Here is a 27,349-nt window from a genome sequence, read left to right as displayed (position 1 = left end):
ACCCTGTAACTTTTAACATCTAAATTACAGAGACAACTTTTTTACTTTTTTTTCTTTTTTATTAAAAGTTTTTTGCTTTTTAAGACTTGTTTGATTTTTTTCCCCTTGTTGAGGTTCAAGGGAATTGAGTCTGTACTTACCAGGAAATTGGTGAGAGACAGGGAGAGAGAAGGGAGGGGGGAAAGGTGGAATCCCTTTGTTTAGATTCACGGAGCTTGAATCTGTCTCTCTCTCCAGGATAGCCTAGGAAGGGAACGCCTGGGAGGGGGAGAGAAGGGGGGCAAAGAAACCTGATTTCTCTGTGTTGTGATTCAAGGAGTTTGAATCACGGTGATCTCCTAGTGTACCCAGGGCAGGAAAGATCTGGGAGGAAGAAAGGAGAAGGGGGGGAAATGGTTTATTCCCCTTTGTTGTAAGACTCAAGGAATTTGGGTCTTGGCATCCCCAGGGAAGGTTTTTTGGGGGGACCAGAGTGCCCCAAAACACTATATATTTTTGGGTGGTGGCAGCTTATCAGATCTAAGCTGGTAATTAAGCTTAGAGGAATTCATGCTGGTACCCCATTTTTTGGACTCTAAGGTTCAGATTGGGGAATTATACCATGACAGCACTCATCAATGGGGACAAAATAGCTGATCAAAACCAGCATGGGGTAACTCCCTAAAAGGCTAATAAAAAATAAGAAGAACAATCTAAAAAAAAAAAAGCACGCGACAAACAGCAATTGATTACAGCATGATGGAGCAAAACTCATTGGTCGCAATGGAGGAAGATCACTATATGAACAGGGTGCTTTGCCATGAAACTTCAGGTTTGTCCTGCCAAGACTTCCCCGGAGCATTGGGTTGTGACTGACAGAACCTGGCTCCTTTCTACCGGTGATCAACCTAGCTGGCCACTAGATTGATCAGGATTCTGGACTGGTAAGTATAACATTGACTGGCAAGACTGTGTGTGTGTGTGTGTGTGTGTGTGTGTGTGTGTGTGTGTGTGTGTGTGTGTGTGTGTGTGTGTGTGTGTGTGTGTGTGTGTGATTAAATGCATATGCTAATTGTTGTATCTCCAATAAATGCGGCATATTGCCCTTTCCCCTGAAAAAAATCCTGTATGCTTCTATAAGCATAACAGTATCACCACTCAATCCGTTGCTTTTCATTGTTTTCACCATAGGGTTTACATTGATTTCTTTTTTTGTTAACTATTTAATTTTTATTCCTGTGAGGAGAAGTCTAGAATTCATAAGCTTTTAAGGAAGAAGTGTGTTTCAGGGAAAGCGTTAAAAAAGAGAAAAGGGGCGTAGCAGATTATTATACTTATTTAAATTGGCAGTTGTGGGTACTCAAACAATAGAGAATTGGTAATCTTGACCGGATTCAAAACTGGGTATAAGTATCCTACCATATCATTTAGCACTTACCCATCTACTTTCAATGGCTGTAAAAAAGTGAATAAGATATAATCTCCAGCCACTGGAGAAAAAGCCCAAAAACAGTCCATTCCTTCATAAGCCTTTTCCAAAGTATAATGCTGGAATATTCTTAGGCTAGTAGTCACTTTTGCAGGGGGGTTAACATGTGCTTTATGTAGCATGTTTTTGTCAAAATCTTTATCCTGTTAGATGCAAAGAGATACAATATCACATATAAAGATTCATAATTCAGTGTTCAAATATCTTAGATCACAGAGGGCTGTTATAGAAAACAGTCATTATCTGAACTATTTTAATATAAAATGATATATTTAGGTTTTAAATGTTGCATCCCATATTTATGGGCGCTCCTTCAGTGAAACCACTAAAACTCAACAATAAGTTGTGTAACTATGAACTTTATCATCATTTGCTAATGATGTAGAAGCTTTTCTGATGGGCAGGCTGTTCCATAATTGCCCATTACACCTTCTTCTGTAACATCTGGTATAGGCCACTGTCAGAGACAAATGGACTACATGAACCATTGGTCTGATCCAATATGGTGATTTTTATATACTCATACAGCACTAACTGAACTCTTGAAGTCTTGTACTTAAGTGCTCTTACGTGGTTAGGACAACTGCTTTATGGGAGGAGGTATGCCATGGGCAATACAGACCTGTGCTGCATTACTAATAGAGCAGAATATAAGGAAAGGACAGTATCTAAGGAGGAAAGGCTACAAGAAGGAATCTCTCCATTTCCTCAGGAACCTCAGGAGAATCTTTGTGGGTAGACCAGAAATCAAGCCCTACGCTAGTTCGTATTATTTATATTGTTTATATAGCCATCCCAGGTGCTCTTGAGACAGTATTCACATCTGACTACTGTGGATCTGAGATGAACTAAACCTAATAAATGAGGCTCCCTGAGAAGGTGTTTCCTCCACAGTTTAAGCAGAGGAGCCTCTGATTGTCTGCAATAGGACACTGTAAGTGAAAAACCCACTCTTGAATTCATGTGCCTCTTCAAATACCATCTCATCTCCCTTTCATCTCCAAGCTCATTAAATGTGATGTATGCAGTTGCTGTCAAGTGTTCTTCTTCCCAAATTCCACCCTATACCCTCTCTATTTATTACAGCTTCTATCCCTTGCCCTCCTCTGAAACAAGTCTCACTGAAGTCTCTTACGACCTTTTCCTAGCCAAAGCTCAGAACCAGTACTCCATCCTCACTCTCCTTGACCTTTCAGCTGCCTTCAACACAACAGACCATGCTCTTCTTGAAATATTGTCCTCCCTTGGCTTTTGTGACTCTGTCCTCTCCTTGTTCTCCTATCTCTCTAATCATTCCTTGTGTCCTTTGGAAGACCTGCTATGTTCCCCCTTCAACTTTCTGTGGAGTCTCCAGAGGGGGTCCTTGCTACCCTTCTCTTCTCCCTTTACACCTTATCTCTAGGTAATCTCATCTGTGAACACAAATTCAACTGCCATCTCTACGCTGATGACTCTCAGATCTACCTCTCTACTCCAGACCCATCTCCTCCTGTCCAAACTAAAATCTCAGCTTGTCTCACTGACATCTCCTCATGGATGTCCAGACATCAGCTCAAGTTCAACATGGCTAAAACAGAAACTCTTCTTTCCCCTCTCCATCTTCTGCTAAGCCTACCACTCTACCTCCTTTCTCGATCATTTTGGACAACACTACCATTCTGCCCGCCACTCAGTCCAGTAAGATGGGATTTATCTTTGACTTGGACTTCTCTCTAGATCATCATATCCAGGCTGTGTCTAAATCTTGCAGATTCTTTCAGCATAACATCTCTAAGATACATTTTTTTTCTTATCCATCCACAGAATGAAAATTCTCGCTTGGCTCTCATCTCACATCCAGAGTACTGCAACATTCTTCCCTTGGCAAATGCAACCTTACCCCACTCATCCATTCAAAATGCTACTGTAATGATCATTTTCCTAGCCTGCCACTTTGACCACATCACCCTTATCTTTGAAGCCCTCCACTATATTTTATGTGATAAAAGGGGAGATAAACTACATTGTTAGGGTATGTAAAGGTTAAGTAAAGACCTGGGTAACCGCTAGCATGGTAACAGGGAGCAGGCACAGGCACGCACTGTCTCTTTGCTTGATAAAGTTGCTACCCTTTTCCCTCCCCTTCTGCTTGTTAAGGATTGATAAGCATTGCTGCAGCATAAGGAATATGGGGATCTAAAAGGATATTTTGTGTGTAAAGCAGTGTTATCTCCTCCTCCCTTCCTTTCCCAGCTCCACAAATGAGCTCAGGGACATGGCCCCTTCCTCCCTTCCCTGCAAACTGCTGATTAAGGGAATTCGTGGCTGCAATTATTGCAAAGAAATGTATCTTGGAAGTAAAAATGTCTGTAGAATATGCTTAATGCTGTAAACAGGGGCGAGGACAATTATATTAATATTCATTGTATGGGCGTTCATATTAATCTATAAAGGTTTTGAGGGTGTTGTAGTAAATATAGGCATTCACATACTAACTTAGATAAAAAGTGTGTGCTGTAACTAATTCAGTGCTTACTCAACAATTGGTCAAGGGGAACAAATACCGCAGTAAAGAAGCCCATCTACTCAATCTGCCTCTGAGTCCTCCTGCTCTAACATGTATGTCTTCACTTTCAATGCCCTTCATGGTCAGTCTCCACTTATCTTCCATTCACTACTGAGATGTTGACTCCAGCCCCTGCTCAGCTCCTGAGGCCAATCTTCATCGTCCACTACTAAAAGTTTCCAACAAAGCCCTTTGTACTTTCTCCCATGCCACCTGTCACAGTTAGGAGGTGCTCCTCAAACATCTGCAAAGCTACCTCATTATCCTCCTCCACATCCCACCTCAAAACTTTCCTTTGCCATTATGCCTACAAAAAAATCGACAACAGTTAAGCTGCTGGTGTGCTGAGACCACTGCTTATCCTGCTGACCAATATTGTCTCACGGTTTCCTCATACTTCCCCATCTGTCTGTATCCTTCTGTTGTCTCTTGTTGTATATTTAGATTGTAAGCAATTTGGGGCAGGAACTGTCTTTTTGGTGTGTCTGTACATTGCCTAGTACAGTGGGGCCCTGTTCCATGCTAGGGATCCTGGGCACTATGATGGTACCACTACTACTAATTAATTGAAGGCCCAGACTCAGGGAAGATATCTTTATATGTCCTGTGAGTGTATTTCCCCCACCCAGTTCAGATTACAAATTAATATGTTCCTCTCATCTCTCTCCTCCATTAATCTGCACTTCTGCTACATGAAATTTATCACCAAATACACAATGTTTTTTCAGTTCAAAAAGCAAATAAGTCAGAATTCACACAAATAATTTAGAAATATGGTGGGAAATTTTTTAAGAGTCTTACTTTTAAATTCTGTATTTTCCCAGCCAAAGATGAATGAATTCCCACATGCTGAAAGAGAGATGGCTTAGAACGGATACGCACATAGGCCTTTTGCCCTTCACAGTGTTTCTGGAAAGGAAATAAAAAAGGTCACGTGTATGAATTTTCCCCCCTCAACAATAAAGGGATAGGTCTACCATCAGTAATTCCGTTTCATTACATAGCTATAGCTACAGTCCTTGTCCTGCAATCCATATTCACAAAAGTAATCCTTTGGTGAGTATCCCAATGACTTCTGTGAGACTCCGTAAGGACCATTCACATAAGGCAGAACAGGAACTCTTCACTTAAGCCTCTATTCTCTCAAAGTTTGAATGTTACTAGGTTTTGTTTGGGGGTTTTTTTGGTCAAAGAAATAACAATAGGAGAAACCAACTAAAGACCACTTTCCTGTCTATATTTTCTGTCTAAAGTGTGGAGGAATGTAATCCTAGCAGAAGTTTAGCTGTATCTTACTGCCGGATCTCTCTGAAAAAATTCAGTTTTTGAGCTCATCATATTATTTTTACCAAACTGCTCTGACCATAATCTGCATTGACCTCCTTGTTATAGATCCTGGTCACTTTTCCACTCCCGGCTCTGTTGTGTTTGATACAGGTAATTGTTACAACATTACGCTCGATCATCCTGAGAATGAGGTGGCGCTCTCAAGCACTGGGTTTAAATTTTACTGTTCTAATTTAGGTACGACTTTGGACAACTGACAAACTGGGAAATGCAAGTATTGCCTTTCAGTAAGAATTTTTGCGATGTCTTGTTCCATCCATCTGTCTTCTTAGATGAGAATATTCCCCTAAAAGTGATTTGTGCTCTGGATGTAAACAGCAGTGCAGTTTGAGACACTAAATATAATAGGCCATAATGATAAATATAAGGAAACATCATGACCTAAATAGAATAAAGCACAAGACTACAGGCAGAAGCCCTGGATTCTACTCTCTCAGCTCATCACTGAATCACTATGCAACCTTGGTAAATCACTTTAATCTCCTTGTATCCCAATTTCCACATATTTAAAACGGGCATGATAATATTTAACCAACTTTGTAAAGTGTTTTGGGCACTATAGATGAAAGATGTTCTAGCAGTACTAGTTAAAGTGAAAAGGGATGGAAAAGCTGTATCTAACTAGCTCAAATGCAAAATCTCAGATGGGATTTATGGCTCTTATTGAAGTACTAATTAGATACTCAAAGATAGCTGAGGACATATAAATAGAATAAAGTGTTTTTATGTGTGTCTAAAGCAGATGTTCAGTAAAACAATGCCAGAAAAAGAGAGCGAATGCAAATCAGTGCACCAGCAGCTGTTTCTTTAGAAAAGGGTGCTACACCTTTTGAAACAAAAAGATACAATTGGGACACGTTATTGTCCCAGCTGGTGGAATCAGTGTGTAGCTGTACGGTATTTTACCACAATCATAGTAACTATAAAATACTACACCAGAACAGTTGTCTCTAATAAGTCCCTTTTTGTGCCACTGCAGCAATGCAAAAGGGACTTACCCACCTTAAAGCAACTTATGAGGATACTGCAATCATAGAGAAATCCTCTGTAGGCGTAAGGTCCTAGCCTAGGGTGTGTTGTGTGCAAAGTTAGAGCACGATACACTATAGCAGGGGTTCTCAACCTTTTTCTTTCAGACCCCCACACCCTACAACATGCTATAAAAATCCAGGTCCAGTGTGTGTGTGGCAGGGGGTGGGGGGAAGGACTTGGGGCTCTGGCCACCAGGTGGGAGTGGGGCCTTTGGGCACAGGCATAGTTTGACTTCTATGGGCGGGGTGGGGAGGCAGGGCCCGGCAGGACTCAGACCAACTCCACATGCTAGGGCCCAGGGAGGGAATACCACCTCCACTGCCTGACACACCTCAGCAGGCGACCTAGGCTGTCTGGGTTGTGGGGGCAGGAGTACAACCAAAAATTATAACTCAAAGAGGAGGGCTCAGCTTAAAAAGTTTGAAAACCATTCAGGGTGCAGGCAAGGGGTAGCTAAGAGCTATATGCTAGCAGAGGGTAATTCAGGATGCAGATAGCGGGGGTAGCTAAAAGCTGTGTGTTTTAGGCCCATGGGGGACACTGGGACTCCAGGCTTCAGCTCTGCAGCTCCTGATATCAGCCCTGCAGAAGGCACCAGGGCTTGGGGCTTCAGCCATGGGCCCTCGCACAGGCCGTGCCCCCCAGCCCCAAAATGGCTCACAGACCTCCAAGGGACGACAGACTCCCAGTTAAGAACCACAGCATTATAGGAATGGTGAGCCTACTCTAACTTGTACTGAAGTCTCGTTAAGATCCCTGCAACCCTCAGGATCCAGGGACGAAAGTGAGAGACAACCAAACCATTTGTTCCAATCACACTGTCAATGCAACCTTAATTTATATGCACCTCAGTGACATTTAAATATCAATTTGATTAGATATCCAATTTACCTGAGATGTTTTTCTGAAGGACTGCAGAGATTTGAGGGCTGTTTTTGTTGTTCTTGTTTTTAAATGTCAGTTCCCATTAGTCTCCCTCCACTCCACTGAGTTTACTTATTGCTAACCTTACACTGAGGGCATATCATCTGTGATGAGACAGGCTTTGTGTCTTCTCCTCAGTGCAACATGCATCCTTTCTGTTGCTATGATGCGTTTGGCATTTACTTTACCAACAAATTTCATGTTGCTGCAGCCAGCTTCCTCCTTCACATAATAACCTGAGTTATAATGGTAAGAGGAAAGTTCAAAACATGTTGCTCTATTCCCTGCTCCACATGTCTGGAAGATTCAGAAGTGTGCACGTGCACACACACGCTCTCTCTCTTTAGATAATTCTACTTTTGGGTGAGAATTTGGAGAGCTACTGACTCATTCTCAAAAGACCTGAACTTCCATAAAATTATATGAACCTATGCATTCACTTTTAAAGGCAGATCTGATGAAGTTCCTGAAGTGCCCATGGACCTGATGTCTGCACCCATTTGCCAACTATACTCCTCCAACATTTAGTGAAAAGATATGGTTGCTTATACAACCGCTCCTAAACACATTGCCAAGGATGGAAACATGCACTTAACCTATTGACCAGATGATTAAACCAGAGGTGGATAGGCTGGGGCAACATACTAGTGAGAATTCCAGTTGCTTGGAAAGGGAAGGTGTTAGAGTTACTTTCAGGATCCTTCCTTGAACCCTGCTTGAAGGTTCTATCTTTCATATCAGCTTATTAACTGCTGGTTGGGGAAAAGGGTGTCTGTCCTATTGTACCCCTCCTCCAGTTCCTGTTTTTGGCATTCTTGTAAATAGCTGCCTCTGCTGCTGCTCATTCCTCTTGCAACAGCAGCATGCAATTGACTTGACTTGACAGTTTCACTGCTACCCACAGAATTTTGAATAGCAGATATGAAACTCACTAGAAACTTGTTGTCCTCACTCTACTTTTGCCAAGTTGAAGCAAAACACAGAAGCAGAGACACGTGCTGTTTTGTCTTCCTGGTTTATGTATGATTCACAACCTTAAGAGCTACCAACGTTTTTTTTTTTAATGAAAACTAAGGGCTCAGTCCTTGAGAGCTGAGCTCAGCACATCTGAGGAATGTGGAGGGGGAAGAGATGACATAACATCTTGCCATCAGCCACTGTTGGTGTCCCAGAGGCAGATTGGGGCCACTTCAGTCCCTGGATAAATTAGAGCTGCAGGGTTGCCAGCCCGGTATTACTGCAGTGAGATCCTGGTTCCTCCTATGGTTAAGTAGGGAGTGTGAAATGCCATTCTGGGGGAACCCTCAGCTGCCTCCTTAAGGCAGTTTTAAGTCCTCTGTACTGGTGGAGCTTAAAACAAACCACCTTCTATCATATCCAAAGCTCATCTTCCTTACAGCGGGTCATCATAATGAGTCTTTTTAGCCCACTTGCTCAACTCTCTTCACTCACCCGTTTACATATCCCATATCTTTTTCACGTGAAATTATTTTCTACCCATACCAACTAAAAATAATACACATGCAAAACACTTAAAAAGAACACAGAGCGAGAACTGTCACTATCCTATCCTCAAGTAAAACCATCTACATTCTAAAAACGAGGGGGGAGGGAAACCTTTTGTTGCCCCCTGTACTGTAGTCAGCAGTCCATTTCATGAGAGCTTAACCCAGCCCAGGATCTAAGGTGGCCATGGTTGGTGACAAAAGGCACCACAGGCTGTGTAAGTGTCGGAGTTAGAGAACACTCAAGCACCGTCTAAACAAGTGAAAAAGGAGTGTAAAAATAGAACTATTTTAAAGATAACCACATAGTTAAGATGCTATTGGAAACATTTGAAACTCTAGAAATAGCACCTCTCCCAATATAACCTGGAATCTATAACTGGTAGGTTAGGTTGGTTTTGCTGTAAACACCTTCCTGCATTATTTGCAAATACTACAGCCTTTTCCTAACTCATGAGACCAGACAGTAAAACAGACTAGAAACAAACCAGTCTTCCACTCCTAAAAGAGGGAAATATAAAAGGTAAATAGCATGAACAGTTTCAAACAAATTAGATTTTACAACTGGTTGTTTTAGTAAACTAAGGTATTGATTAGTAATGTATAAATTTTACCTTAAGTATCCTAGCAGTCTGAAAATACCATGAAATCAAATGCTAAGTCTCAATACAATATGCATCATAAGACTCTAGTTCTGCAATTGACTACACAGGCAAACTACTGAACCCATAAGAAGCCCCATTAAAATCGGTGGAACTTCATGTAAACGCAGAAGTCTGCCCACAGATGTACTAGAACCTAAATTCTTATTTTTCCTCATTAGGTTTCTTAGAAGGAGCTACTTCATATCTGATGTTTACTTTTAATCTTTGTTCCTGCCATTTTAATTCCTATGTCGCCATAGCATATATTAAACAGCAAGCATTGCTTTTACTGGTTAATAATATAGTTGTATATGATTACTTCATTATGGAGTGAAATCAAACAAATTATGAACACAAGATGTCCAAGCTAATAGTTCAGTTAAATTATACTTTGAATCACATTACAGTACAATCCCCCACAACTGTTTACACATTCCATAAATGTGTTAGGGATTTTTACTTTTCTGTTTTTGAAACTGAATCATGTATTAACTGTGATATATATAATATAATTTATTTTGTAGTAATAAAATATGGAAATACTTACTGGATCCTTTTCTGGACTGCATACTTTAACCCAGAGTAAGTGGTCTAGAAGCCAGTCTATGGGCTTGTCTTTGTAGAACATTAAAAAGAATTCTACTATGAGTGGTAAATCTTTAGTTCTAAACAACTTTCCTGAAAACAAAATAAAAGAAGAAATTACACATTTCAGTCATATTTAGTCCTGTATGGATATCACTGCAGCCCATGTTTTTCTTCCTGCACCCAAGCACATAGGGTAGAACCCAGACCCTACTGAACTTAATAGAAGTTTTACCATTAGAATTACAGAATCAAAGGATTAGAAGGGACTGCAAGGTCATGTAGTTTAACCCCCTGCCAAGATGCAGAATTTGCCAAGACAGATGGCTATCCAGACTCCTTCTGAAAACCTCCAGTGAAGGAGCTTCCATGATCTCCCTCAACATGTTTGTTGGAACCTCCCATGGTGGGGGAACCTCCCATCAGTAGGGTCAGGCTTTCACCCATAAATTTTGTCTAAACAAGGAAAGAGTATGAATTAAACAAAAAAACCCCAAACAAACAAAACCCAACCAATTCATCTCCTGTTTACTAATCCCATATGAAACATCTGTTAGCACCTACTGTACATGCAGTTAAGCACCTTTAAAACTGTTAAGTGTTGGGGTTGATGCTAGATGGGAATGCAGCACTTGCAGGATTAGGCCTGGTCTACATGTTCTGGCCTTGTCATTGCTGGCAGCAGTGTGTGGTGTTTATGTGTAGCTACAATCCACAGGAAATAGTAGGCTGCGTCCATACTGCCATATGTAGCTACATGCCACAGTAAAAGGCTCTGGGGCAGCACGGAAAGACTCCGGCAGCTCCACACTGCTGGAACCATTACCTGCTGCAGGTTGCTGCTGGAGCCTCTCCCTGCTGCCCACCCCCTCTGGCAATGGAAGGCACTGCTTGGGAGTTTATTGAACAGTGCAGAGTACGTACCCTGAGGTTCAGGCATGTCTTAACTCTTCACCTAAACCGTGCCTCACCATCTACGCTATCATCTATACCTGTGCTAGGGGAGTGTGCAGTGTATGTCGCTATAAGTATAGACTTAGCCAAAGTTGAACCAGTTTAGCTAAAGATGTAATCTTAAATTGATTTAGTTAAACTGGTGCAACTGTGAGTTTGAAGACTCATATCCATTTAACCTTCACACCCAACCCCACGCAATGTCTCATGTCCCTGCTTTGCAGGATAGCTGAAGGCAGCTAAATGGAACAGGGAAGCATCCTGCATAGACATTGCCCTCCTGTATGCCCCTCCATAGATTTGTAGACAAGTTTACCTCCTCTGCACAACATTCAGGAGCAGGATGCAGTTCAATATGTTTGTTGAAACAAAATAAGTTTTGAATTACCCATTGTTCGTATTTCTAGACTGTTAAACTTGAGAATGTTGTTTACTCATAATATGTATATTTTGTGATTAGTCACCATGTTGTCAGATAGTTCAGTCATACTAACAGTCATTAAAGCAAAACAATCATCTCTTCGTTTATGATGACTTAGCTGACTTAATGCACAAAGGGCACTAACAACCAATGAGCCACGTCTTACCTTTGGATGAGTATGCATAGCTCCCACTGACAATGAATCAAAGTCCACTGACTTGAAATCAGTTGGAGCCAAACGCAGAACATGGCCCATTGACATTCTGGCAATCAAACCTATTTAAATTTACTTCTAGAACATCATTCTGGTTGTGCCATAACAAGATATACAGCTTCCAGAAAATTTAAAATAGATTTGCAAAGGGGCTGTATTTTATTTTTAATCTTGAATTTTTAGGAATTGCTATGCGATCATCAACTGGCATATAGAAACCTTTTGCACCCCCCACAACACCTAGAACCACTTCCTACCCACATTTCCCATCTCTCAACTGAGTAAGTTACATAACTGTAAATAAAGGCTTTAACCATCCCAATAAGCATCTTTGGAAGCCTGCCACACCTCAAACTATTGTGCAAATTGGAAGAAGGGGCTAACTCCTGGGTCCAGTTAAGTGTGTAGACAGTTAAACAGGAGCTGAGAACACAGTAGGACCTCTTGTTCCTTGTGGGAATGACTACAGTGTGACTGGATCTTAGGTTGATGGGATCCTGCACTATAAAGATAGTGCCTACAGGCTCAGTGCCATACAGCATGGACACTGAGAGACTCTGAACATAGATTGGGAGTCTGACGTGGCTGTAGTATTTCCTAGAGAATCAGGGATTTTGGGGATTAGCCCTTCCAGGAGCTGAAACACAATTCCATGTAAAATTTACATTAGTAGTGCACCTCTGAGTCTGAGCTGACCACTAGTGATCCTGCTGGAGCTGCAACACTTACCAATAAATCCAAGCTGAGAGAATTCAAGTATCATCCACTCATCAGAGGGCTGTTCAAGAGCAAAGTTTTTTATTTTCTCAAAGTACTGAGGTTTTGCCACAATATCATCTTCCAGCTGAAAAAAACGGTGAAACTGATGTTTTCATTGCTTACAGAGCAATTATCTTAATATGTATAAATTATATAATTTTGTTTTATTGCTGTCAAGTGTATGACAGGGATGTGTCAGACTCTAGCACATGATAGCGATTTCTCTAGTCTTTTCAAAAGAGCTGCATTTCAGAATCACACAAATATTTGTTTTACAGTAGTACCCATAACATGCTAAGCACTTTCCAGATATTCAAGAAAGCATGAGTCCCTATCTCAAGAGATCTAAAGAAAATCTAAGGATAAATAGACAGACAGAGGTTAAGGTAAGGAAAACAATAACATTTTATATAAAAGTAATCTCCATTTAGTGTAAGAAACATGGTAGAAGTGACTCTAAGAGAGACTTCTAATGTGAATGGGGTAGAGCTTTGCAGATGAGCTCATGGAGGTTGTACCATGTATGGGGCTGCATGGGAGGGGACATGGAGACAATTGTGTGATAAGCTAACAAACAGCTGGACATGGCAGGGGAATACTAGTGGAGCAAGGGGAGAGGTGTTGCAAAGCTCAATAAGGGGCAGAATCAGAGCTTTAAAATTAGTGCAAAGAAGCTTAAATTAGATGCAAGAGTGGATGGGTAGCCTCTTTACAGAAGAGAGTGGCATGATCAACTTGATGACAAGGAAAAGGACATTAGCAGCTGCAATTTGTATGGTTTGATAGGGACAAAGTGTGTATTTGGAAGGCCAGAGAGAGGCTATTGCAGTTGTTAAGGGAGAATATAATGAAGACCAGAATGAGAGATTTGACTGTAGTGATGCAAATAAAACAATGGAATTTGAATTGTTGGGCAGGAAGAATTAGCAGGACTTATATAGGGATGGGATTTGTGGGACATGGAAGGGGAAATAACCCTGAGATGACAGAAATCATAGTGAGTCAACAGTGAAAGAAGGTAGGTAGTTTGGAATGGAAGATTAGTAGTCTCCTTTGACCACGTCATCATCTTAAACTGATTATAAGACATCCAAGAGGAGATGCCAGAGATAAAATGAGATGCAAGAGTCAATGTAAGAAGATAGTTATTCAGTGGTGAAACAGATTTTTAAGAGATCACATCTGAAACTGTATGAGCTAGTGAGATTATCTAGAGGTAGGACATTGACTGAGAATGGCAAGGAAACAAGGAGAGAGCACTGGGGAAACCTCAAGAGAGAGGAGAGGAGGAGAACCGACCAAGAGAGATATGGACAGAACTATCAGAGGCGGGAAGAAGAGCAAGGGGGGACACTATCTCAAAAACCCAATCAGCATCAGATGTCAAGAAGAAGAAGAAAAAGGCTGACAACATCAAAAAGCAGCAGAGAAAAAGATGAAGATGAGCAGAGGCCCTGAAATATGGTCAGAAAAAGATCATTAAAGACTCCAATGAGAGCAATTAAAGTAGCAGAGAAAGCAGAAGTCAGTTGGAAGGGATCTAAGATGAAATTTCATAGAATCTAAGGCTGAAAGGACCATTGGATCAGCTATCCTGAACTCCAGTATATTCACAGGCAATTACATTTCACCCAGTTACTCTTGTATTGAGCCCTTAACTTGTATTTGGCTAAAACATAACTTCCAAACAGCCTGTCAACTCTTTATCTGAAGACGTTGAGAGATGGAGAATCAACCACTTCCCTTGGTAGTTTGTTCCAGGGGGTTAATCACCCTTACTGTTAAAAATGTGTGTCTAACTCTTAATGAATGTGCCAGTTTCCAGCCCTTTGTTCTTGTTACGCCTTTGTTATGATGTTGAGAGAAAGCAAGTCAATGCAATGGTTGTGCAGTGCTTGATCAGGAAGTTTAGCGATGAAGGGGAGGCATGTGTGGAATTGTGTAATCTAGTTGTCAGGACTGACATCTGAGAGCCTAGCAGAACACAAGATTATAGGCATCTCTCTCTTTGTTCATTAGTACTTCGTAGATTAAAAGAGGCACTTTCATATGACTGAGGTTGGTATTAAAATTGGGTTTTCAACTAAGGAAACCAGAAAATGAGAAAATGAAAAAAGCAGCAAAATACAATGGAAAATGGCAGTTGTTCAGATTTCAGACATTTTAGAAAAGCATTATTTCCCTTTTTCAGACTATTTAAAAATATTTATTTGCATTTGTGACACATGGACAGAAAGAGTTAAGCAGTTTGCAGGCTAATTGACCCAGATTCAACTTTTAGGGACATATTGGTAGATAATGTTTCTGTTTTTGTGTGTTTACATATATATTGTTAGAGGTTAACAATGTAACTGAGCAGTCCCTGTCTATGCTGTATTCTGTTAATTCAGAGATCAAAAGGAAATACTAACATTTAAATGAACTGTAAACATAGTGATATCACTGTATTAATCTCTCTCTGAAATGTATAGCAAATAATCTGTGAATGGTGGAAGACAGGCAATTGCCTTATATTAATCCCTGTAGCTAATTACCCGTGATGCTTAGGAAATCAGTCTACTTCAAAGTCTCCATGATTGCCTATTGTTTGCCTAAAGACTCCGAGCTGTCAAAAGAAGGCCTGGAACTATATAAAGAAATCTTGGGTCCTGATCCTTTTTATCTCAGATCTGCTTGATGCTTCATGTAGGGGAAGCTTGAGTCATAAAACTGAGATTTCCAGTTCCATCTGGATCACCCTGAATATGAACATATGAACATTGAATATGGACTAATGCTGAAAGAACACTGCAACTACAAAGCTCACCATCTCTGCTATGAATCTCATCTCAGAACTGTACTCATGTCTGTATATATACTGATCTTTTAACCAATACTCACTCTCTTTTCTTTTTTAATAAATTTTAGTTTAGTTAATAAGAATTGGCTGTAGCGTGTATTTGGGTAAGATCTGGAATATTCATTAACCTGGGAAGTAATGTGTGTGATCCTTTGGGATTGGTAGAACTTCCTTATGATGAAGATTACTGAAAATCTTATTAATCATATGTGACTTGGGTATCTGGGTAGAGGCCTAAGGTTGGGTTGGGTTGCTTTAGGGAACTGTGTTGCTGGCTTTTGGGTAACCAGTGAGGTATTACTGAAACTGTTTTGTGCTGGCTTGGTAAATCTGAGTATTGGAATATCTACCAGCGTTGCAGATTGTTTGCCCCATTCTTTGCAGTTCACCCTAATTGGGTAACTCCAGTGTGGCTCCCTGGGACCCCAGCCACAGCATTTTAAACCACTATTCAGCAAATATGCAAACACTGTTTACTTGAAACTAGCACACCCCAATGTGATCAGAAAATTCAGTTCTCATTTCAATAAGAGACTCCCTCCTTTTTTTAAAAAACAAGGAAAGCTGCAGGTTTAAAAAACACTTAAAGATGACACTACTTAGGAGATCTTCCAAACAGAGGGCTTGATTCAAAGTCCACTGAAGTCAATGAAAAGAGTCCTGTTGATTTAGATGGTCTTTGGGTCAGGACCCAACTAGGATTAAAAGAGTAACTTTAAAATCCCAGTCCACTCAAGTGCTTACTGACAATATAGTGAAAAATGTAACACTTAAAATAAATACAGAAAATACATTTTTCCCTTAAGACCTGACAACAGATAATTTTTTATATATTTTTTTGCTGTTTTCACTGAACTGCCTTATTGTACACTTTTCTCCCAATTAATCTTAGTTTTATTATCTTTTGTAATTTGTCTACACAAGATCTCTTTCAATTAACTGGGCTGAGATTAACATCATCCCTACTGATTTCCACTAATATTAAGTCAAAATGGCACTGTACGTGAAAGAAAGCATGTAGTGTCAAATAAAGTAAAAATCTTAAATTAATCAAAACTGTATCATAGAATCTCTATGGATAGAAATTCCATGCTTGAATAATAAGAATACAGCTGTAGGAATATACTACCAATCACCTAACCAGGATGGTGACGGTGATTGTGAAATGCTCAGGGAGATTAGAGAGGTTACAAAACAGAAAACCCACTAATAAGGGAGGATTTATCACCTCAGAACATGTCACCTCAGGACGGGATGCACAGATCAAATTTTTGGACACCATTTATGACCGCTTCTTGTAGCGGTTAGTCCTGGAACCCACAAGGACAAAGGCAATTCTTGTTTTAGTCCCAAGTAGTGTACAGGATCTGGTTCAAGAGTTTAACTGTTTGATAATAGCAACCATAAAGTCATTAAATTTGACATGCAGTAGAAGGAAAATGCCAAAGAAACCCACCCCTATTAGCATTTAATTTCAAAAGGCAAGTTAAACAGAAATTAGAAGTAAGGGTCAAAAAAGTGAAATGAATGCAAGCTGCATGGAAACTTTTTAAAAACACCAAAATAGGGGCTCAAACTAAACATATACCTCAAATTATTTAAAAAAAAATAGTAGGACCATCAAGAAAATGCCACCATGGCTGAACAACAGAGTAAAAGGGGTGGTTAGAGGCAAAAGGACATCATTTAAAAATTGGAGGCCAAATCCTAGTGACGAAAATAGAAAAGAGCATGAACTCTGGCAAGTCAAGTATAATTAGGATGGCCAAAAAATAATTTAAACAAGTCATAAAAGACACAAAAATTAACAGCAAATTTTTAAAAAAGTAAATCAGAAGCACAAAGATTGTCTGGTGGCCCGACTGAATGTTTGGCAATCAAGGTGCTCAAGCAGGACTTAAGGCTATTGTGGAAAAGCTAAATTAATTCTTTGCATTGGTCTTCACTGCAAAGGATGTGAGGTAGATTCCCACACCTGAGTGATTCTTTTTAGGTGACAGATGTGAGGAACCAACTCAGATTGAGGGGTCAATAGAGGTGGTTTGGGAACAAACTGATTAACAGTAATAGGTCACCAGGACCAGACTGTATTCATCCAAGAGTTCTGAAAGAACTCAGATATGAAATCACATATCACAGTTTGTAGTTCTGCAACCTATCACTTAATCAGATGTTGTACCAGATTACTGGAGTGTAACAGTGCGAGACTCACCCCTGCGGTGCCGCCTGCTGGTTTCCTGGAAATAAGCTCTTTTTCTAGCTCCAGAGCACCCTCTTCAGGTCGCTGTCCCACTTGCTGCTGGGCCCAAGTCCCTCCTGCCCTGCGGTGCCCCCTTTACTCAGGGGTTCTGCCCCTCAGCAGCAACCCCCAATCCGGGTTTCCCCACTCAGGGGAACCCCTAACCCCCTATCTTCACCTCGCCTCATTATTAGGCTACTGCCAGTCACCGTCTAGCCCCCATTCACTGGGGCAGACTGCAGTGTACAAGCCACTCATCACAGGCAAGGAGGGTTTGGACCTGCTGCTTTGGCCTATCTCTGAGCTGTCCTTTGCAACCCCAGTACTCTTCTGGGCCTTTTAACAAGGCCTGCAGCCTGCGGGGGGCGGGGGGGAAGGGGAGGGTTCTAGGTCGGAGTTCCCCATCTCCTCTGGTCTTCTCCCTGCCCAGCTCCACTATAAGCAGCCAGGCCCTTCCCTCTCTAAAGGCAGAGAGAGACTGTTTGCTTCTGGCCCACTGCCCTCTTATAAGGGCCAACTGGGCCCCGACTGGGGCATGAACCCAGCTGAGGCTGCTTCCCCAATCAGCCTTGGAGCTGCTTGCCACAGCCACAGTCCTCTTCCAGGCTGTTTTTAACCCCTCTGGGCAGGAGCAGGGTGACCACCCCAATACATGGAGGATAGCTAATGTAACATCATTTTTTAAAAAGCCTCCAGCAGCAATTATAAGTCAGTAGGCCTAACTTCAGTATCAAGCAGACTGGTTGAAATGATAGTAAAGAACAGAATTATCAGACACATAGATGAGCACAATGTGTCGGGGAAGAGTCAATACAGCTTTTGTAAATGGAAATCTTGCCTCACCAATCTATTAGACTTCCTTGAGGGTATCAACAAACAAGTGGACAAGGGTGATCCAGTGGATGTAATGTATTTAGACTTTCAGAAAGCCCTTGACAAGATCTCCCATTAAAGTCTGTTAAGCAAAGTTAGCAGTCATGGGATAAGAAGAAAGGTCCTCTCATGGATTTCACAAATCTGGGTGACTGGGCAACAAAACAGCAGATGAAATTTATGTTTATAAATGCAAAGTAATGCACATTGGAAAACATAATCCCAAATATACATACAAAATGATGGGTTATAAATTAGCTGTTAACACTCAAGAAAGATCTTGGTGTTGAGTAGATGGTTTCGGAGAACTATCCACAAAGTGCAGTGGCTGTCAAAAATATAACTGGGTTCACAGAAGAATTATACTAGTTCACAGAGAATAGAGCCCTCAATGACTATTAGGCAAGATGGTCATGAACACAACCACACGCTCTGGGTGTCTCTAAGTCTCCAACTGCCAGAAGCTGGGAATGGATAAGGGTACAGACCACTCAGTAAAATTTCCCTGTTATGTTCATTCTCTCTGAACCATCTGGCACTGGCCACTGTCAGGAGAGAGGACACTGGGTTAGATGGACTATTAATCTGACCCAGTATGGCCATTCTTACATTCTTATTAAGTTAATTGCAGTCAATAAGAATAAAATTGTGAGATGGCAGGGTTTGCTACAGATATTAGAGTGGAGAAGCACCTCAAAAAAGTAAGTGAGTATATAACAAATTCTGAATGAAGATGGTGAAAGCTGCTGTCATATTTAATGTTTTCATTTAAGTTCCCATGAGTATTGGTAGAAAGCACTTCCCAACAACTGTAGTAATTGAGCTACTCAAAGATGCTTTCAGCTTTGGAAATATATAATTACCTCAGGATAAAACAACTCTAAATGGACACAAGAAAAAAAACTACATCTCCTCCTAGGTATGGAGAGATTTGATTGCCTGCTTTTATGGCTTACTTACAATCCTATTATCCTAGCGCTGGCATTAATACAAGTGTTTCAAGGGGCTCTAATGTACTGCAAAAAACTTGAGCAGTTACAGTGAAAATGACAATGGTTTCTAAACATCTCTCAATCTTTTACTGATTAACAAAGATATTACCACGCATAAAGAGAACAGAGCTGAAGATACAGTAGCTGATCACACACAAAAACTTAAAGAAGAAGAGATGACTGAATAAGTGTTAGGTCTTATTATCTTTTTCCAAATATTTATTTGTGATCAGTGCACTTCACAAAGCAGCTCACCTAAACCCCAATTCAGCAAAATACTTATATGCTTTGCTGAACTGGGGCTTTAGCTGGCATGTGATAGTAAGTGTACTGCAGATACATAATTACATAACTTTATTATCTTTTCAACTTTAGACGTTCATATAAGTTATTTACCAAAATTATACTATTTCTGAGAAAAAAGTAAAATAAACTCTGTTTTAAGATTTCCCTAAAATATTAAATATACCCAACAAGTAAATAAAAAATGTCAGAAAAAATGTCACCAAACCTCACTTTAATCTAAAATGTTTATATTACAGTATGGTAAGTAATGGACTGAGGAAAAGGATTTTTAAGCTTTTTTTCATGTTGTTATGGAGCTTCCAAATAGTGGCCTAGACTATTCCCATTAGATCCATGCATGTTGGGGGACCTCAGCTGCCACTGTAGCACCCATTTCATCCCCCTTGTCCCCATGACAGAAGCCTCTCTGTATAGGTCAGGGTCTGTGCTGGAGAAAGGTCCAGAGGCTGGGCAGACCAAGGGAAGGAGTGGCAGGCTGGGAAAGGGTCAAGAGGAAGTGCATTATTTCCCTTTTAGTCCTCCAGAAAAGTCTTTTAAGATAAGATTGCTATAGGCATCACCACAACCTAGGGCTGCGTATATATGCCACAAGACAGCCCTTAAGATGTCTTGTATAAGATAAACAACATGTAATTATTCTTAAAGGAAACTGGAAATTCATAATAATCATCCCTATGCAAGCACTGATATTTCTGGTATTATTACAATCTTCCCCAATCACACCAACAGAAATCATTGAATATTAGAGTTGGAAGACAGCTCAGGAGGTTATCTAGTCTAACCCCCTACTCAAAGCAGGACCAACACCAACTAAATCATCCCAGCCAGGGCTTTGTCAAGATGGGCCTTATAAACCTTTAAGCATGGAGTTTCCACCACCTCCCTATGTAACCCATTCCAGTGCTTCACCACTCTCCTAGTGAAATAGTTTTTCCTAATATTCAATCTAGACCTCCCCCACCTCAACTTGAGACCACTGCTCCTTGTTCTATCATCTGCCACCACTGAGAACAGCCTAGCTCCATCATCTTTGGAACCTCCCTTCAGGCAGTTGAATGCTACTATCAAATCCCCTCCTCACTCTTCTCTTCTGCAGACTAGAGAAGACCAGTTTCCTCAGCCTCTCCTTGTAAGTCATGTGTCCCAGGCCCCTGATAATTTTCCCTCCACAGAACTCTCTCCAATTTGTCCTTTCTGTAGCAGGGGGCCTGAAACTGGACGCAGTACTCCAGATGTGGCCTCACCAGTGCCGAATAGAGGGGAATAATCACTTCCCTTGATCTACTGGCAATGCTTCTACTAATGCAGCCCAATATGCTGTTAGCCTTCTTGTCAACAAGGGCACACTGACTCATATCCAGTTTCTCATCCACTGTAATCCCCAGGTCCTTTTCTGCAGAACTGCCGCTTAGCCAGTCAGTTCCCAGCCTGTAGCATTGCATGGGATTCTTCCATCCTAAGTGCAGGACTCTGTATGTGTCCTTGTTGAACCTTGTCAGATTTCTTTTGGCCCAATCCTCCAATTTGTCTAGGTCACTCTGGACCCTGTCCCTACCCTCCAGCATATCTACCTCTCCCCCCAGCTCAGTGTCATCCACTAAAAATACAGAGCATTTTGTCTGAAGGCATTGTTAACTTCTGGACAGCCATCCTCTCCCTGACTGTGTCTGAGGTGCATTACAGACTTTGGTCTCTGTGGGTAATATTTTCAGGAGTGTGCAAGTGACACAGGCGCCTCAGTCCCATTTTTCAAACATGACTTAAGTGGTTAGGAGGCTATGTCTCATTAACTTTCACTGATACTTTAGCACAGAGGTCAGCAACCTTTCAGAAGTGGTGTGCCGAGTCTTCATTTATTCACTTTAATTTAAGGTTTCACGCGCCGATAATACAATTTTAATGTTTTTTAGGTCTCTCTCTCTCTAAGTCTATATATTATATAACTAAATTATTGTTGTATTGTAAAATAAACAAGGTTTTCAAAATGTTTAAGAAGCTTTTTTAAAAATTAAATTAAAATGTTGATCTTACGCCGCCGTCCGCTCAAGCCGCTGCTGGTCTGGAGTTCTGTTCACCTAGGCCAGCAGCGGGCTGAGCGGGGCCTGCAGCTGGGACCCCGGCTGGCAAGGGTCTGGCAGCCGGAATCCCAGACAGGCAGCGGGCTGTGCGGGATCAGTGGCTGGGACCCCAGACCACTGCTCAGCCCACTGCTGCTCAGAGGTTCCATCCGCCGGCTCCTGCCAGCTGGGATCCTGGCTGTCAGACCCGCTCAGCCCACTGCCAGTCTGGAGTTCCGGCCCTGCCCACATACAGTGAGTACCTACCTTCTCCCTGGTTCTGGCCCATTCTCCTCCTCTCTCTGCACTGAGCTGAGTGTGGGAGTGGACCGAGCACAGGGCTGGGGGTGAAAGGTCTGGCCAGGGGCTAGAATGAGGGAGGGGGCTCAGGGTTGGGGCAGGAAGTTTGGGTGTGGGGCACTTACCTGGGCAGCTCCCATCTGGTGCGAGGGGTGTAGGTGGGAATGTGGGGGTGAGTGCAAAAGCTCCCATTTGGTGCTCAGGGTGGGGATGTGGGGGGTGCAAGAGTCAGGCTGTGGGGAGGTGCATGGGGGGTGGGGGGACTGGGTATGTGAGGGGGTGCATGAGTCAGGGCAGAGGGCTGTGGGCATGTGAGGGGGGTGCAGGTGTCAGGGCAGGGGGGCTGGGTATGCATGGGGGTGCCAGAGTCAGGGCTGGGGTCGTGGAGGTGGGGGTGAAGGAGTCAAGCAGTGGGCTGAGTGTGTGTGAGCGGGGTATAGGACTCAAGGCAGGGGCCTGGGAGGTGTGAGGGGCTGCAGGGCTCAGGGCAGAGGGCTGGGTGTGTGTGTGTTGGGGGGTTAGGGCTCAGGGCAGAGCGCTGGGTGTGTGTGTGGGGGGGTCAGGGCAGAGGCCCCCCCCACTCCTGTGGCCCCCAGCCAGCTCACCCACTCAGGGACCCACGGCGCACTGCATGAGCGCAACTAGTGCTCCCCAGCAAGAGAGTCCCCTCTGGTTGTGTCTGGATGAGCCACTCCGGGCGGCGCATGGCTCTCTGTCCACCACCGATTCCCGCTCGCCTGCACTTGCTATGTGCTCAGTGCCACCGGGCCGTGGGGCTCTCCGCGCCTCCCAGCTCACGAACAGCAGGTACCGGTCCCTGGCGGCAGCCGGGTGCCTCCTCTTGGGGATGCTCAGCAGCCATCACTGCTGCTGCCGCCAGCCTCTCCCACCTCCACTGTCCCCGTGTCCTGCCGCCGGGAGTCGGGACCAGGTCCCGCAGCGAACCCGCTCCCCCATCGCGCCGCCAATCCGCCATGGCCAGCTATACCAAGGTGACCCAGGTGAGTGGGCCCTTCTGTGCCCCCAGGCAGGTCTCCTCGCTGGGTAAGGGGACGCGGAAACCCACAGGCAGGCCGCTGAGGCAGCTCCTCTCTCGGGGAGCACAGGCTCTGCCCCTCACAGGCTATGTCCCCATGGGACTCCGGCAGGCAACAGCGTGCCATTAAAAATTGGCTCGCGTGCCGTCTTTGGCACGCGTACCATAGGTTGCTGACCTCTGCTTTAGAGCCTAAGCACATAGGTGCTTGAACTAGGGATGCTGGAGGTGCTTTAGCACCCCCTGGCTTGAAATGGTTTCCATCATATACAGGGTTTACAGTTTGGTTCAATGGCTCTCAGCACTCCCACTATATGAATGGTTCCAGCACCCCTGCCTAAGCAGGTCAAACATATTTGAAGATTGGGCTTAGGCTCTTAAGCAGAACTGGTCAGAAATTTTCAAATGGAACATTTTTCCACCAGAAAATGCTGCTTTATCAAAAACCAACATGTTCTCCAGGAATGTCTTTTTTGACAAAATTCTGATGGAAACCTGCCTACCAAGGATTACCAAAACATGTCTGGTTTCCTGACAGCTCCACTGTCTGGCTCTGCAGCCCACTTGGTGTGCTAAAATGGAGCCAGAAGCCGGGAAGCGCTGGAAGCTCCTAACTCCTTAGCAGCCTGGGCATCCTGGTTCCAGGGCAGCCTGAAAAGTGGGCTGCTGAAGAATCAGGGATTCCAGGCTCCCAAAGCTCCTCATTAGGCGGGAGCTCTGGCTCTCAGGATTCCCAAGTTGTTCAGTTCCTCACCTGGCATGTTGCTGGGGTTCTGGGCAGCCTTGGAAACATTTCTAAAAAGGTTGAAATGAAATGGCCAAGTTGGAATTCCCATTCTGTGGGCAATTTCTACATCTCATTTTTCATTCTGTTTCAGAATAATTTTTTTTTGAAGTTTCAGTATTTCCTGCAGAACAGGATCTTCCATCTCTGGCCAGTTCTACTCCTAAATCACTTTTAAAATTTTACCCTTATCCAAGCAGTTCCAGGAAAGATGAGAAGCAGCCCTTCTATGTGTCCTATCTTGCTGCTGACCACCTGGGAGAATCCTTCCATGCAGAATCCTAGGATCCATCATGGGATTGGACGAGCCTCATTCCCATTCCAGTTCTCTTCCCACTTGACAGAACAATTGCACATCATAGAATTTCTGGATGCTCTCCTCTCCAGTCAAATTCATGGTAAACATTAAATGAGGTAAAGATGCTTTCTACCTGGTATTCTTTCCTCGTTTTACATCTCCTCCCCTACACATCACCACCATTATTTTTAGCTAGTTTATTGTTTCTCTCAGACAGCTGTTGTGAAAATTTCTAGACAGTTACAGTGCAGTGCATTATTTTCATTGTAGACTGCTAATCATCCATATGTCTTGATTTGTACTAAAGTTAAGCCCAGGTTTGGGGATCTTATGTGGATCCAACCTCCCAGCCATTCTGGGGAAGTTCGGGGTCTGGATTCTGCAGTTCAGCATACACACATCCCAGTTTGTTTTAATGAAATGAACTAGTTCATATTTTTCCCATTTGGAAAAATCATTTGAGAGATTTTGGCTAGCTATGACCTGGGCTGTCACCTTGGTCTGTAACCACACTGTCTGTTTATACTACAAGCAAAAACTCATTTGTCATAAACAGATAGCTAAGGGTTAATGTCTCTTACACCTGGAAAGAAGTAATCTGAACACCTGACCAGAGGACCAATCAGGAAACAAAACTTTTTTAAATCTGGATGGAGGGTTTTTTTGTGTGTAAGTCTTTTGTTCTGGGGTCTTCTGCCTGTACTCTCTCGACTATGAGGGGATTTCTATTTCCTGCTTTCTAATCTTTTGTTTCCAAGTTGTGAGTACAGAGATCATAAAAACAATAGGGGTTATTGTTTTTTTTTCTTTTCTATTTACATGTCTATAGTTGCTGGAGTGCTTTGAATTGTATTCTTTTTGAATAAGGCTGTTTATTCAATATTCTTTTAAGCAATTGACCCTGTATTTGTCACCTTAATACAGAGAGACCATTTTATGTACTTTTTCTTTCTTTTTATATAAAGCTTTCTTTTTAAGACCTGTTGGAGTTTTTCTTTAGTGGGGAACTCCAGGGAATTGAGTCTGTGCTCACCAGGGAATTGGTGGGAGGAAGAAGTCAGGGGGAAATCTGTGTGTGTTAGATTTACTAGCCTGACTTTGCATTCCCTCTGGGTAAAGAGGGAAGTGCTTGTGTTTCCAGGACTGGAAATAGAGAGGGTGGACTCCCTCTGTTTAGATTCACGGAGTTTGCTTCTGTGTATCTCTCCAGGAACACCTGGAGGGGGAAAGGGAAAAGGTTTATTTCCCTTTGTTGTGAGACTCAAGGGATTTGGGTCTTGGGGTCCCCAGGGAAGGTTTTTTGGGGGACTACAGTGCCCCAAAACACTCTAATTGTTTGGGTGGTGGCAGCTTTACCAGGTCCAAGCTGGTAACTAAGCTTGGAGGTTTTCATGCTAACCCCCATATTTTGGACGCTAAGGTCCAAATCTGGGACTAGGTTTATGATATGGTGGCAGCGGTGGGATAGATACAATCCAGAAGCCAGTAGGAATATTATATTTTTCTTTTCTCTGCTAGGGGCTTTTTAGCAGAGAGAAACACTTTGGTTTTAAAAGGGAACCAGAGAGAATTTTTTTTCTGCTCTCTCTGGCAGTTGTGGCTTGCATATTAAGCAAGAAACCATTAAGGAGCTGTTACGGGTCTTTTGTCACACAATAGCACTCCCATTAGGAGGCAAATACCAGCACTATACTCATGCAAATAAAGTGGTTTTTCTGGTTTACTTTACATTGAAAAAATTAGCTAGAGGAAGAAAGGGAAAAAGGCACTGTTGCTAGGCAGACCCCAAGAGGCAACAGAGAACCTGCATTTCAGAAGATAAACACCGGAGGGCACCCCAACACAAAAAAACAGGGACCATGCCTAACAAGACAAAAATGGAGGCCGAAGAACAAATCAAATACGCCGAGCACAGGCGAGAGATGGAAAAAAACAAACAGGAACTAGAAATAAAACAAAAAGAAATGGAGATGAAAGAAAGAGAAGAACAGATCAAACAGGCAGCCCATAAAAGAGAACAAGAAGCCAAAAATGCAGCCCACCACAGAAAACTAGAAGAAGAAGAGGTGGCCCACAGAAGGAAACAAGAAAAAGAAGAGGTGGCCCACCGCCGAGACATGGAAAAACAACAAAAAGAAATGGAAAAACAACAAAAAGAAAATGACGAGAAGGAAAAACAGAGAAAACATGAACTGGACTTCGCGCAAGCTGGGCTGCATGCGCCAGCCAATCCTAACAACCCTTCGCCAATTATGGTTCCACAGCACAGGAAATTTCCCACCTACAAGGCAGGTGATGACACCGAGGCCTTCTTGGAAAATTTTGAAAGAGCCTGTCTTGGGTACCGCATCTCTGAAGACCAGTACATGGTAGAATTGAGGCCACAGCTCAGTGGACCTTTAGCAGAGGTGGCAGCTGAAATGCCTAAGGAGAACATGAACGACTATAAACTTTTTCAAACCAAGGCCAGATACAGAATGGGGATAACCCCGGATCATGCCCGTCGGCGTTTCAGAACCCAAAAGTGGAAACCAGATGTGTCATTTCCCAAACACGCCTACTACGTTGGGAAAAATTATGAGGCCTGGATATCAGGACACAATGTTAAATCCTTGGAAGAACTGCACCTCCTCCTACAAATGGAGCAATCTTGGATGGTGTTCCTGAGGACATAACACGGTACATACAAGATGGAAAACCCAAAAATCTCACCGAGGCGGGGAAGATTGGAGCCAGATGGATGGAAGTGGCAGAAAGCAAGAAAGCTACGGTCAAGGGAAACGAATACCCCAGGGGGCACACCGACCATAAACCCTACAACCGAGGACAGCCAACGACCGCACATACAACCCAAGTCAAGCCACAGACGCCCTATTCTTCCACCTCACCAGTTTCCAGTAACTCACCTCGGCCCAGTGACCCATCAGATGGAAGATGCTTTAAGTGTAATGAACTGGGACATATCCAGGCCAACTGTCCAAAGAACGCCATCCGAGTGCAGTTCATTACACCACCATCACCCCAAAATCCCCAGGCCCAGATGCCTCTCAAATACCCTTGGAGCGAAGGGAAAATTTGAGAGTGGGCGGAAAGAAGGTTACTGCGTGGAGAGACACGGGGGCACAAGTGTCAGCTATCCACCAATCCTTCGTTGACCCCAAATTCATCAACCCAAAGGCCAAAGTTACAATTTACCCCTTCATGTCACAAGCTGTAGACTTGCCTAC

General features: G+C 42.8%; 1 protein-coding gene across 5 annotated transcripts in view; it reads right to left on the bottom strand.

Annotated features, from left to right (window-relative positions):
* Positions 1-27,349, bottom strand: part of MGAT4D (MGAT4 family member D) — a 110,450-nt gene that overhangs the window by 7,034 nt on the left and 76,067 nt on the right. For all 5 annotated transcript variants that reach the window (XR_004000551.1, XM_030563736.1, XM_030563737.1 and 2 more), the window contains 4 exons: positions 12,369-12,483; positions 10,013-10,143; positions 4,815-4,922; positions 1,418-1,611 (listed from right to left, as the gene is read on the bottom strand). Coding sequence is in view for 4 of the 5 variants with exons in the window: in XM_030563736.1 (XP_030419596.1) it covers positions 1,418-1,611; positions 4,815-4,922; positions 10,013-10,143; positions 12,369-12,483 (548 nt within the window). In the remaining variant the exon portion in view is untranslated. The remainder of the gene's footprint in view (positions 1-1,417; positions 1,612-4,814; positions 4,923-10,012; positions 10,144-12,368; positions 12,484-27,349) is intronic.

Source organism: Gopherus evgoodei, chromosome 5 (genome assembly GCF_007399415.2).
Source record: "Gopherus evgoodei ecotype Sinaloan lineage chromosome 5, rGopEvg1_v1.p, whole genome shotgun sequence".
NCBI classification, from domain to species: Eukaryota; Metazoa; Chordata; order Testudines; family Testudinidae; genus Gopherus; species Gopherus evgoodei.
The sequence above is the reverse complement of the archived record's forward strand: the minus strand, read 5'-3'. Positions and strand labels throughout refer to the sequence as shown.